Source organism: Pezoporus wallicus, unplaced genomic scaffold (genome assembly GCF_028554395.1).
Source record: "Pezoporus wallicus isolate ANWC-B61680 ecotype Strahan unplaced genomic scaffold, APGP_CSIRO_Pwel_v1 contig_7237, whole genome shotgun sequence".
Taxonomy (NCBI): domain Eukaryota; kingdom Metazoa; phylum Chordata; class Aves; order Psittaciformes; family Psittacidae; genus Pezoporus; species Pezoporus wallicus.
This window is the reverse complement of record NW_026635802.1, coordinates 1,852,481-1,865,761: the sequence shown is the minus strand read 5'-3', so window position 1 is coordinate 1,865,761 and position 13,281 is coordinate 1,852,481. Positions and strand designations below refer to the sequence as shown.

At 43.2% G+C, this 13,281-nt stretch overlaps 1 protein-coding gene across 4 annotated transcripts in view; it reads left to right on the top strand.

Annotated features, from left to right (window-relative positions):
- The first annotated feature begins 1,160 nt into the window (after nucleotides 1-1,160).
- The window catches only part of XYLB (xylulokinase), an 87,484-nt gene continuing 75,363 nt past the window's right edge, over nucleotides 1,161-13,281 (top strand). The window contains exons 1-7 of one of the 4 annotated variants that reach the window (XR_008970774.1): nucleotides 1,161-1,701; nucleotides 3,646-3,728; nucleotides 4,612-4,681; nucleotides 5,902-5,982; nucleotides 7,704-7,790; nucleotides 11,641-11,769; nucleotides 13,006-13,071. Coding sequence is in view for 2 of the 4 variants with exons in the window: in XM_057398311.1 (XP_057254294.1) it covers nucleotides 1,657-1,701; nucleotides 3,646-3,728; nucleotides 4,612-4,681; nucleotides 5,902-5,982; nucleotides 7,704-7,790; nucleotides 11,641-11,769; nucleotides 13,006-13,071 (561 nt within the window). In the remaining 2 variants the exon portion in view is untranslated. Of the gene's footprint in view, nucleotides 1,702-2,465; nucleotides 2,572-3,645; nucleotides 3,729-4,611; nucleotides 4,682-5,901; nucleotides 5,983-7,703; nucleotides 7,791-11,640; nucleotides 11,770-13,005; nucleotides 13,072-13,281 lie in introns of those variants that run through there. The other 3 variants (XR_008970773.1, XM_057398311.1, XM_057398312.1) reach the window with 3 other exon arrangements.

The window sequence follows — 13,281 nt, the reverse complement described above, 5'->3', positions numbered from 1 at the left end:
TCTGAAGTAATTTATCATTCTTCCACCTTCAGAACTGACTTCAGTTTCTCTTCAGTATTTTGAAAATGGCAGCATTTCAAGCCTCAGCCTCTGTATCTGTTACTTGTTTATAGGGAATGTGCAGCAAGTTAAAGGGCAGAGTAAGCCTCTCCTTGGCTCACCAGTCACATCCTGTATTAATGGAAAAACAGCCTCTGTGTTGTTTTTGATCCTTTGCTTTCTGGTAAGAGTTTCACTAAGGAAACAGTTGTTGGTAACATTTAAAACCCCCTCTATTTCCTTCACAGCCTCTTGGGTAAGTGAGACCTTTGTTCAGGATACGTCCATCCAGTATGAGCTCCTTTGAGGGGGGAAAATTCCATCACTACCTGATAACCATCTGATTTAAAGAAGACAAACTACAAACTGGGTGACCATATAATACTTTTATTTTTAAATGGACTTGTACTTCCACTTAGTTCCTTTGGATGTTTTGTGATTGCAAACTCCTCAGATAAATTTGCAGGATCAGACTCAAAAATGCAGGCCCATAACACTATGCATTTAAAGGGATTTGTATTTTTCAGACAATTTTCAATAAAACTCTGTCTTATTTACAAATGTTGTGGTCACATTTCTAATAAGGTACTGTCAATACAGAATATTCAGAGGTGCTGTAATAGAGTAAACTGGGTTTAAAAGTCAGTATACTGAAATGTTAGTTTGCATTGTAGGTTGAGAGTCTTCAGGACTAATGTTAAAGGTTTTTCTTTGCAATAATAATTAGAAATCTTCAAAGTATAAACCTATGGGAGTTAGGGCTTTGAGAAATCACTGGGAATATTTAAAATGTATTTAAAACATTCAGCATATTACAAAATTCAGTAATATTTTACAGTTTAAAGGGCATTTCAAATTAAGTATTTGTACTGTTAAAGTAGTTTAAGATCCTGGGCATGTAAAACCCATTTGACTTCATTAAGGCCCTGCCAGGGTACCACCTTGATTGCAGAATGAAAGCATTTTAGATGAGCCTTCTGATTAAGCAATTCCACTTTGCCTGTCACATGTTACGGCAGGTAATAAACCCAAGATACCTCCCCAGGCCCTTCCAGCCGAAAAGGGAGAGCAACCCCAAACTTCAGCCTAAGTACCAACTCTTGATTATTTTCTTAGTGGGATACTATGTATTTGTGCAAGCCAGAGCACAATACAGCAACAGGACTGGTAGATAGTAATGGGATATTAACATTTCCTGAATTCCTTTGGAATGTAGTTTGAAGTTGTTCCTATTTTGTTTTCCTTCCGTTCGCTGTGCAGCTGCTTTGGCGTTTTATCACCTACTCGGGCATAGGCAGGCTGAGGGATCACGGTGTGTTATCTCCCAGTTACCGGTGATCAGCAGCTGCCGTGAGCAGCCCTGGCACCGAGCAACCCGCCGCCACATCACATCTCCTCCCCTGCCCAGAGCTCTTCCGTGCTGCCACCACTCTGCACAGCCCCTCCGTGCCAGGCATGAGGGGCTGCTCCTGCTCGCCCTGCACCCCGTGCGCGGAACACTCATTAACTCCCGACCTCCAGCTCCACACGCCCGGGCTGGCGGCGCCTTCCCGGGGGGGCCGGGCCTGCAAAGCCGCCGCGGAGCAAGGGTGAGAGCCGGACGGGCCGGGCAGCGCCATGGCAGCTCCGTGCTACCTAGGCTGGGATTTCAGCACGCAGCAGGTATCCGCAGCCGCTTCTTTCTGCCTTTCCCCTCCTCTACCCTCCTTCCGCCGGCGGCGGCTGCGCGCAGGGCCAGCAGAGCCGGGGTCCGGATCCGTGCTGCCCTGCGCGGGGCTGGGCTGCCGCCGCCGGGGGTCAAGCGCTGAGCGGGTTACACCCGGCCGTGCCCTGGGGGGCTGCAAGCGGGGGAGGCCCGGCCCGGCCCGGCCCGCCCGCCATCGTGGCCCTCCGGGCTGCCGCTGCGCTGACCCGCACGCAGCACGGGAGAGGAACGGGCCTTCCTCCCGCCAGGCGGCTGTCAGCGCTCGTTTCCTCCACCCCGCGACGGCTCTGTTCTGCAGGGTTTCCCCTTTTACAGCAGCGCGCTGCAGGATGCTGTGCTGTGCTGGGTGCCGCCGTTCGCACACGCCGGCAGCCTGCCACAGCTCACGCAGGATAACGCCTAGTGCTTCACGTGTTTTAAAGCTTCAGTGGGCCGTGGGCAGTGCTTGTGCCTGGTTGTCCACGTGCCTCATCCAACATAAACGCATCTTTTGTCCCTTTCTGTTTGTCCCATCTCTTGACTGAAGCTGTAGGCTGCATGTCCTGACGTGTCCTTCTTCCCCATCCTGCTGAGGATGCCTTTAATCCTGGAAAGGATTGCTGTGGCCCTTTACATGCAGGCTGAACTGAGACCCCTTTGCCCGCTGCATCAGACAGCCTGGGAGCTGTGATTTGCACCTGATTCCAGCTTTTCCAGTGTCCTCGTGTGAATCAGGATTAGTAGGATTGTGAACCTGGATGTTTGGGTTGCTTCTTGAAGTTTTGATTTGTTGGCACAATTGGGTATTGATACACTGTGAATAGAAACTCTGCTCAAGTTGTCCTGAGGTATGAATACGTTTAAAATAGGCATATAAGCATAAATCACTATATCTGTGCTGAAGTTCGGGAGCTTGAAAAGACACATCCAGGCTGGATTGATTAAGTGTTTTTTAAGGGGGCATGCTGCAAGCAGAAAGCCAATTAAGCTGCAGTGGGTCAGAACCATTTTAAAGCTAGCACAGGGCATCAGGTTGGTAATGAATAGTTGTGCCCCAGTGCATAAATAATGGTCCTACATTAGTATGGCTAAATTGGGATGGCCTTGTTACTTGAATGCAACTCAGAGATGACTTAGTCTTTTTCTGTCTGTTCCTTTAGCAGCAGTTTGCACTCTATCCTTTGTTGAAATATGCGCAGAATGTGAGCTGCCTTCTCATTTTTCTTCTAGGTTGTTAATGTTTTTCTTCTGTAGTAAGTGAACTGGAGTTGATAGAGGAGGAAAGGTTGTGGTACCCTTCTAGTACGTGCTTACAAGAAAATGCAGCTTTACGGGGTTACCTGTTTGGGATGTTGCTTTCCATATATTGCAGACGCTTGGAATAAACTTGTGTAATGCCCTCTGAGATTTGCCAGGCTAGTAGAGCTTGGTTTACTCATCATTTGGGGAGCAGGGAAGATCCTCAAGGTATTCTAAGGGCATGTCAGGTTCCTTGGTGAGATAGATGGGACAAAAAAACAAGGAGAGGGGGGAAAAAGCCACCACCAACATATGGCATCTTTAATCTAAGATACTGTATTCTTTGGAGAAATTGGAAAGAATGGTTACAATGATGCAAGTTACGAACCTGGTCACTTGTTTGTTGTACTTTAGCATATGCCTTCCTCTGGATCTGGTGTGCTTAAGGAGAGGGAAAATGAGGGGGGAAGGGAACGCAAGCACACAAATATGCATGTTGCTGAACAGGTGGCGTGCTGGAAATCCACACAGTAATTTGTTTAATGTAAAATTGTGCCCATGCTTTCAGCAAGTTGTATGGATTTGGGTGATCTTTCACATTTTCTCTGGGGGAACTGATCTATTATAAATGAGTTATTTGTTTGTTGTAAATTTTTGTTAACATCCTATTTTATATCTTCTAGCTGAAAGTCATTGCTATCGATGAGCAGCTGAGAGTAATTTATGAGGATAATGTTCATTTTGATAAAGACCTTCCGGAATTCAAGTAAGGCTTTTTATGTTTTGTTTGGATACTCGAATTTAGAATTTTGGAGATTGGGTGGGAGGCTGTTGTCCTGTTTGGTTTCATTGATGTGTGGAGGCATGGAAAAACTTCCTGCCATGTTCATGTTTCATACTTGGCAAGGGTAACGTATGCTCTTGTCTTCCTTAGTATGCAAATATGGCAAGGACCCCCAACAGGAAATGAAGAAAATCTACCCAAAAATACTATGTATAAATAAATAATTTATTTTTTTCTTTTGGGACTTCAGACTTGTGAACATGTCTGTTTCTTCTTGAGTTGCAGAAGTAAGCATCACTTTTGTGTCAAGGCAGAATGCTATGATAACAGCAAGTAAATTGCATGAGGGGAACTTCCAAAAGGCATTTAGAGACAAATGCTGTGGTTCCAAATCTCACAATAAGATGCAGGATGACAGTATTTGTTCAGTTAATAGACAAGAATTTACAAACATTCTCCTAGTCACAAGTTTCAGTTAAGTGTATTTATTTACTTAATGGCTTAACAGCAAAGATTGAATTTCATCTTCTAGGTTCTGGCCGCTACTGGGAACAGTCAAGAAATTTAGAAATAGCTATGAATGACATAGGGACAGTGAGCAGTATCAGCACTGGAATCTATCACAGATCTTCAGGGTTAGAGGCTTTCCTTGCAAATTACTTACTGTGCAATTGGGTCAAATATCTCTTATGTTACTTCCTAGCAGCTGGCTTTTACTTTTTCAGGTTTTGAACGCTGATTGTATCCTTCCTCTTAGCATAAAAACATTTCAAACCCTTTTGGTTATTAATAAACTTGAAGATCTTTTCTTGGTGGGGAAAAAAAATTACTGAATTTACCAAGAGAAAATTTTTTATTCATGTAGGACTCAAGGTGGAGTCTATATTCACAGTGACAGGCTGACAGTCACTTCTCCTGTGCTAATGTGGGTCAAGGTATGAGCAATCTTTATGCAGTTCAGCTTCTTCTTTGCTGTTATTGAAAAGGAAATGTATTCCAAGCAGTAGTGAAACTCATCATTCAAATCAGCGTAGCCCTTTTGCTTGCATTCTGTTTCTTTTAAGTATTATTCTGTCTTTGGTATGCAAATATTAATGTTACCTTTTTGGTGTGTGGGGGGTTCATTCGTTTGTTTGCTCTCTACTATTACAGCAGTGTATGTATGATAATCTTTAACTGGCTTCCTCTCATTTGGAAAAAAGACCGTTTTTTTCCCTCATCTTTTTGTTTCACGTGTCACATACAGGTTATTTGCACCATTTTTTTAAAGTAAGCTTTGATACCAGTTTGAGACATCAATTGGTTAAGTGGTTAAAAAGCAATTTATTCAGTGATTCCCAGTCACTTCAAGTGGTGTTTATTTTGAAATACAACATTATTTTCTATTTTAAAAGAAGGCTTTCCTTGCTGCTGTGTGGATTCTACAACACTTGCTCTCACCTAGCACTAGCTAAATTTGTCTAACTGGTGTGATTTGCATAGTTAAGGTATTTGAAAGGTCAAAGACGCCACAGCTAGTGAATCTCAGTAGTTGACAAAGGTTTGGTAAATTTGCTTGCAATTGGTCTTTTGAACCATAGTGAACCGGAACAGTTGTAATTATTAAATCAATAATATGATGATATAAGTATATGATGCGTGCTTAAAGTGCTAACTTCACTTGAATTAGCCTTATATTAAAGAGACTCTGAGTTTTTACCTGGCACTGGGGGCAGTGCTATTGAGGATACCTAACATCTTGTATGACGGGGTGTAGAGTGCAACCCGTTAAGATTTCATAGATTTCCAAAAGTAAGAACAGGAAAAGATAATCTTGCTTTGTGTCTGGCACTGTTGACAGTGGTCTTTTAATGAACTGGAATTCTTTAACTCTTGCCTCTTATTTAGGTTTCAAGGAATGGTTCTTTATGATTCAGCTTCTTCAAAGATCTTTTTTTTTCCCCCATGTGATTCAACTTGTCTTTTATGGACTCTTCCTTAGTAAATTAATTTATGCAGCTTCTTGAGATATCCATAGTTATTAGCTAATTTTTCATTATTTGCCAATGAATTCTTGTCAGTGATGCCACAAGTTTACTGTTTAATTCCAGAGATTGTGAGTATGCATAATTTGATAGCTTGTTACAGGTATTCTTGATTCTGCTTGGTTTTGTAGGCTCTGGATATGATTTTGGAAAAGATGAAGTCTTCAGGCTTTAACTTCTCTCAAGTCAGAGCTTTGTCTGGTGCTGGCCAGGTTAGTTTATAAAAAAAAATCAGTCTTACTGTATTTCTTCAATAGAGTATAAGGTATAGTTATAAATTTCATATAAATAATTGTATTGCAGAACACCACGATGACATCAAGCAAGACTGAAGCTTCTGTATAAGCAGCCATTGAAAGATCTGTTCCTCAGGGTAGCTTAAAACTCTGACGCACACAAAGCAGTCACTAAGAAGGTGGTGGGAGTGGAGGATGAAGTTTACAGTGCAGTTGTTTAGATCAGTATAGTGCATAACTAGTTGGCTTCCTGTTGTTTAAATGCTTTGTACAAAGATTCTGAAATGACTGAAGTAATTTCGAATTTCAGCTTATCCAGGTGCTTGTGGAAATGGGGTAGAAAAAATAGCAAGGAGTGCAGTTTTCTAAAGGTGTGCTAACATGCTGTTGAGTGCAGTTTTTGTTGGCTAGGATAGAGATCTGCCTGGGAACAGCAGAAACCAAATGGTGATGGTCTTTGCAGAAATGGCAAAGATGCTGCCATAGCTTAGCCTATAGTACATAATGCTGCTTTTATAAAACCCATCCTGAGATTTAGTCAGCCAGTCTCCTAGTACTCTGGTGAAATAAGGAAGTCCTTTATAACTTTCACAGATGATATGGTGAGGACAGCACTGAAACAATAGCTAATTCTGACACATGAGGTTTCGGTTAGTCATCTTGCTATATCTGGGACTAATTAATCAAAACTCTTGCTTTGATCTCCCTTTCATCGATTTCAGTTGAAAGTCAGCAAAGTGTCTGAAAATCATAGCCAATATCAAGGCTCTGTTATGAAGTCTTCAGTGGAATAGAAGTTAGGACTGCCAAGTAATCCCAGCTCACTCAAGGGAAAAAAGGAAGTGCATTTCCAGATTTCCTGTATTCCCTTTATTTTACCCATCCTTCAATAAAAGTTGGGGGAATCAACTTGGTTCAATATTCAGATTCTTTCAGGTAGAAAAGATTTCGAGTTGCCTCCTTTGAATCCACAGTGTCTCCGTTTTCTCTTTGAAGAACTGTCTTTATGCTGCAGATCACTGTGGAGGTGCACTGATATGCCAATGTTTATCCCAAAGAAGGGATAAACGTGATCTCGATTACCTCCAGAAATGTCAGAGAGATGTGAAACACAATCTGGATGACACTGTGGTCAAATACTCTGTGTCGAGGGGGTTCTGTGTGACTTGGTGTCATCGGAACTATGAGTGGGTTGTTGGATGGTGCTTTGTAGTTTCCTTACGGTGTTCTGCAGGTGCGTAACTAGAGATGCCTGCCTTGAGGAAGCTGCCAGAGAGATGGAGCTTAAATAACCTCAAAATTCTGCAGTCCTTAGTGGTGACTGGGGCGGGCATGTAACTGAAGAATCTGGGGGCTGTGCTGAAATAGTGCAGAACTAACAGTCTTGACAGTGGAGCTATGGCTACAGCTCAGAGAACCCTCAGAGAAGTATCTAATGCCATTAGCAGTATAATAATAGTTCCCAGTAGAAACTGCCATAGTTCAAAATCATCACTGTCTCTTGGCTGCTACATTTTCTGGTTTAGAATATGCTTTGCTCAATCTTGGGGTCTTTTAATGAAACACTTGATTTGAAAAAGTGCATTTTTTTTGATCCTTGGTTTAGAGAGAGTTCTCTGTCCCTTAAAGCTTGAAATTCAGATGAATTTCATAGCTTGGGAGGGCATCCTCAGCTTCTGTTTCTGTACTTTCTGCAGCAACATGGGAGTGTGTACTGGAAAAAAGGAAGCATGCAAATTTTAAGGAATGCATCAGCTGAACTGCCTTTACATCAGTCACTACAGGTAAACATGCATAGAAGACCTCTGAAGGGAGACCTGCACTGTCCTTTTTCTGATCCTTACACATTGCTTTTCTTCTTGCAAACCTTTCCTCTCGTTTGGCAGAGTTGCATCCTGCTGCAGCATAAAATGGAATGTACTGGTTATTCCTTCAGCTCCAGGGCTTTTGACATTTCCTTTATTCCTAAGTGGCAGTATATACTGCTTTAAAAGCTGACAGTTGCCAGTGGGCATCCCAGAATCTTTCTGTGTCAGAGTAGCAGCCTGCTTGTTCTTTTAGGAAATGTAATATTTTTGTAAATGACCTATAAATATTTTACTTTAAATACAGATTTGCGTTAACAAAATATTGTGGTGAAAAACACTGTTGTACCGAAGTTTTCTCGCAGTGCTTGTGATTTAACTAGAAAAAAATATATATAAAAATAACAATTTACACACTTAATGTCTGAAAGGATGAAAGTGTAAAGCTATGTGGAGACAAGTACATTGTTGAACCTAAACATTTTGTGTATGTGTGTATGGTTGGTAAGTTTTGAACGCAGACTTTTATTTAAAGACAAACTGTTATTTAAAAAGAAAAGTAGGGAGGAATCAGCTTTCTTCTGGAAGACCCTTACCTTATAGAGTCATAGAATCATAGAATAGCTAGGGTTGGAAAGGACCTTAAGATCATCTAGTTCCAACCCCCCTGCCATGGGCAGGTACACCTCACACTAAACCATGACACCCAAGGCCTCGTCCAACCTGGTCTTGAACATTGCCAGGGATGGAGCATTCACAACCTCCCTGGGCAACCCATTCCAGTGCCTCACCACCATAACAGGAAAGAATTTCTTCCTTACATCCAGTCTAAACCTCCCCTGTTTAAGTTTTAACCCGTTACCCCTTGTCCTGTCACTACAGTCCCTAATGAAGAGTCCATCCCCAGCATCCCTGTAGGCCCCCTTCAGATACTGGAAGGCTGCTATGAGGTCTCCATGCAGCCTTCTCTTCTCCAGGCTGAACAGCCCCAACTTTCTCAGCCTATCTTCATACAGGAGGTGCTCTAGTCCCCTGATCATCCTCGTGGCCCTCCTCTGGACTTGTCCAACAGTTCCATGTCCTTTTTATGTTGAGGACACCAGAACTGCACACAATACTCCAGGTGAGGTCTCACAAGAGCTGAGTAAAGGGGCAGGATCACCTCCTTCGACCTGCTGGTCACACTCCTTTTGATGCAGCCCAGCATACGGTTGGCTTTCTGGGCTGCGAGCGCACACTGAAGCCGGCTCATGTTCATTTTCTCATCAACCAACACCCCCAAGTCCTCCTCTGCAGGGCTGCTCTGAATCTCTTCTTTGCCCAACCTGTAGCTGTGGCTGGGATTGCTCCGACCCAGGTGTAGGACCTTGCACTTGGCATGGTTAAACTTCATGAGGTTGGCATCAGCCCACCTCACAAGTGTGTCGAGTTCCCTCTGGATGGCATTCCTTCCCTCCAGCGTATCAACCAAACCACACAGCTTGGTGTCATCGGCAAACTTGCTGAGGGCGCACTCAATCCCTGTCCATGTCACCAACAAAGATGTTGAGCAAGACCGGTCCCAGCGCCGATCCCTGAGGGACACCACTCGTTACTGGTCTCCAGCTGGACATTGAGCCATTGACCACAACTCTTTGCGTGTGGCCATCCAGCCAGTTCTTTATCCACCGAGTGGTCCACCCATCAAATTGATGTCTCTCCAATTTAGAGACAAGGATGTCGTGTGGGACAGTGTCAAATGCTTTACACAAGTCCAGGTAGATGACATCAACTGCTCTACCCCTGTCCCTCAGTTCTGTAGCCCCATCATAGAAGGCCACCAAATTGGTCAGGCAGGAATTCCCCTTAGTGAAGCCATGCTGGCTTTCACCAAGCACCTTGTTGTTTTTCATGTGACTTAGCATGCCTTGCAGGAGTATCTGCTCCAAGATTTTGCCAGGCACAGAGGTGAGACTGACTGTAGGTCTGTAATTCCCTGGGTCATCCATTTTCCCCTTCTTGAAAATGGGGGTTATATTTCCCTTTTTCCAGTTGTCAGGAACTTCACCTGACTACCATGATTTCTCAAATATGATGGCCAGTGGCTTAGCAACTTCATTCGTCAGCTCCTTCGGGACCTGCGAATGGATTTCATCAGGACCCATGGACTTGTGCACGTTCAGATACTTAAGACGGTCTCGAACCAGATCCTCTCCTATAGTGGGCCCAAGGCCTTCATTCTCACAGTCCCTGCATCTGCCTTCCAAGACTTGGGTGGTTTGGTCAGAGCCTGTGTCAGTGAAGACCGAGACAAAGAAGTCATTCAGAACCTCATCCTTCTCCAAATCCTGTGTAGCCAGTTCTCCCGAGAGCTTCCTGAGGGGGCCTACATTCTCCCTGGTCTGTTTTTCATTTGCTGTGTACCTGTAGAATCCCTTCCTGTTATCCTTAATACCCCTAGCCAAGTTTAATTCTAACCGGGCCTTAGTTTTCTTAACGTGGTCCCTAGCTTCCCGGACAACATCCCTGTACTCTTCCCAGGCCGCCTGTCCTTGCTTCCACTTATTACAAGCCTCTTTTTTCATTTGAATTTTCCTCAGGAGCTCCTTATCCATCCAAGGAGGTCTCCTGGCCCGCCTGCTTGATCAGGCGGTCTGTAACAGATCCCCACAGTAATGTCTCCCATAGCTATATTCCCTTTAACCCTGACCCACAAACTCTCTGTTAACTGATCACCTGTCCCCAGACAGAGTTCCATACTCTCCAGCCTATCCCTAACATAAAGGGCAACTCCCCCTCCCCGCCTGCTGGGCCTGTCTTTTCTAAAAAGCCTGTAACCTTCCATTCCAACACTCCAGTCATAGGAGCCACCCCACCATGTTTCTGTGATGCCTATTATATCATACCCCCGTAGACGTGCACACATCTCTAATTCCTCTTGTTTATTCTCCATGCTATGGGTGTTTGTATAGAGGCATCTGAGCTGAGCTCCAGCTGAAGCCGGCTCATTGGCTGGAGCAGCTGGGATATCTCTACATTGCTCCGAGCATTTATTATAGTTGCTGGCAACTGACTGGGTGTGTTGGGATGGAATGATGCCCCCCTCTCCCAACACATCTAGTTTAAAGCCTCCTTGACCAGTCTGGCAAGCCTCCTACCAAAACTGCTCTTTCCCTTCTTTATCAGAGCAGCTCCACCAGTCCCCACTGGACCTGGCCTACAAACTTGGGTCCCGTGTTCAAGACACCCAAACCCCTGACTACGACACCACCCTTTTAATCATTTATTAACCTGGCTAATCCTCCTAGCTTCCTTACTTCAAGATCAGAAAGGACAGTTCTATATTAAAAGGGAGACATGCGTGCATCTGATCTATCAATTGATTAATTTTAGACATAGCTGTGCAAAACTCATGGAAATGGAATTAAATGCTCTTTGGTGATGGAGTAAATGTTGGTTGCATTTCCAAATGAGTATGTCAGTCAAGGCAGACCTGTGGAAAGATAATCTGATTGTTTAGAAAGGAGTTCTAAAAAGTGGGGTGAAACTTGCATAAAGGGGCAGGTGCTTTGGCTGCTGAAGGAGTGTACTGAGACATTGTGCTGCAGGTTATATCAAGTAACAGCAGAAAAAGCCTGTGTTTCCATCTAGTGTAAGGCTTGGGTTAAACTTCTCACCACTGATCAGCATGCTGCCCGGTATCTGCATTCCTGTCATTATTGAGAGGAGACCAGAAGGCATGTCAGAGAACTGAACTGTGAGCTGATATATAGGTCTGTTGTATTGCTATAACTGTAGTAGGGACTTCTTAGAGATCAGATTTACTAATAAAGGATATTGTTCATTGCAGGCTTGTTTTTCTGTCAGTAACAGCCCTATATGGATGGATTCTAGCACAGCTTCCCAGTGCAGCACTTTGGAGAAAGCCGTGGGGGGAGCACAGCACCTAGCAAGTATCACTGGTTCTCGAGCCTATGAGGTAAGAAGCAGATGGGAAGAAAGTCCTCAGCAGTCTTGTGATAGAAACAATTCTGCCGTTGCAGTGGTACTGCAGCAGACAGTGATCAGCCGTTATATAGGAAGAGAGTTTTTGAACGAAGTCCAACAATATTGTGCTTTGTAGAAGTTTCACAAAGGAAGATGTGGAAAATTTGAAGTGAAATTAGGTAAATACTAAAAATTTTGCTGCAGGAAGCAACTGGGTTGAGCTGTTGCATTTGGCTAGTGTTTCTGAAATAGTGTTTGGTAGCCTGGTTCTCCCCTGGGAGCTCCTGTGCAGCCACGTTTCCATTGGGGTGGCAATCCAGTTTGTGCTACAGGTTTACTTTGGGTTATGATCCCCTGTTTGTGGATTGATGTTCTAGTTTACTCCTGCAATTAGAAGATTGGCCTTTTAATATTCCCTAAAAGCTAACAAGCAGCTGTTGACCTCAGAGGTTTGGGGTGCTATCAAAGAGTACTGTCACTTGTCTCCTCTTCCTGGTACCTTTTTCTGTTGTAACTGGGACACTGAGTTATGTAGTGGGACCAGTGCTGCCTTCCAGGCATGTCAGCACCTGCCTGCTTTTACTGTTGGTTCAACAGAATAAGGCTCTAACTTCCCAAATTGATGATTCTGGTTTTGAATCATCATGCAAGATTTATGGCCAGTGTTGAAAACAGACTTTGCATATCACTAACAGTTTATTTTTAACTTGCTAAAGGTTAAGGTTACAGTGTTAGAAGTTTTTTGTTATTTGATATAATGCGTGGATAAAAAATAATTATTGTTGCAACTGTTATTAGCCTGTGCTGGAGTTGCTTCTTTGAGTATGAAAATTTCTGCTTTGCTCCCAGTTCACCTGCCTCTCAAAAAGGTACATAGGCTCGGTAGCTTACACCTTTTCAAGGATTTGAAGGCAGCATGTGAATTGTGCTGGTTTCTGTGCACAGAATAAGTGTGATTCATTCCATTGAACTGTCATTTCTGAAATGTAAATTACGGATAGGAATGCTTTTCACATGCCTTTTCTTTTCAAAAGGTGAGCAAAATTCTCATAATGAGACTATGTGTTATAGCCTGTTTAGTGCAGATTGCCTGCTGTGCACTGACTTTCATCATGCATCAGGCAAATTAAATATCCAAAGTGCAATGTACTGAACTCATTACACAGAGTTAATGATTATTGACTCCATTTAGAGTTTGTGTTTCTAAGCATTTGCATTTCTCTCTCAGCGTTTTACAGGAAACCAGATAGCAAAGATTTATGGCCAGAATCCTGAGGTCTACATGGAAACTGAGGTTGGCTCAACTTCAATTCACTTATTGGAAAACACAGTTGAAAATCTTTTAAAATTAATTTTGTAGAGGTGTTTTTACAAACTTTTTTACTAACGAGTGTATTGATCCTTGTGTTTGATTTTAAGATAAGTTTGATTAGTTTATTTTTTGTCTTGTTACATTTTTAGTTGTTAGGCAGATAAAAGTCAGGCATCAGTTCCATCTTCAATG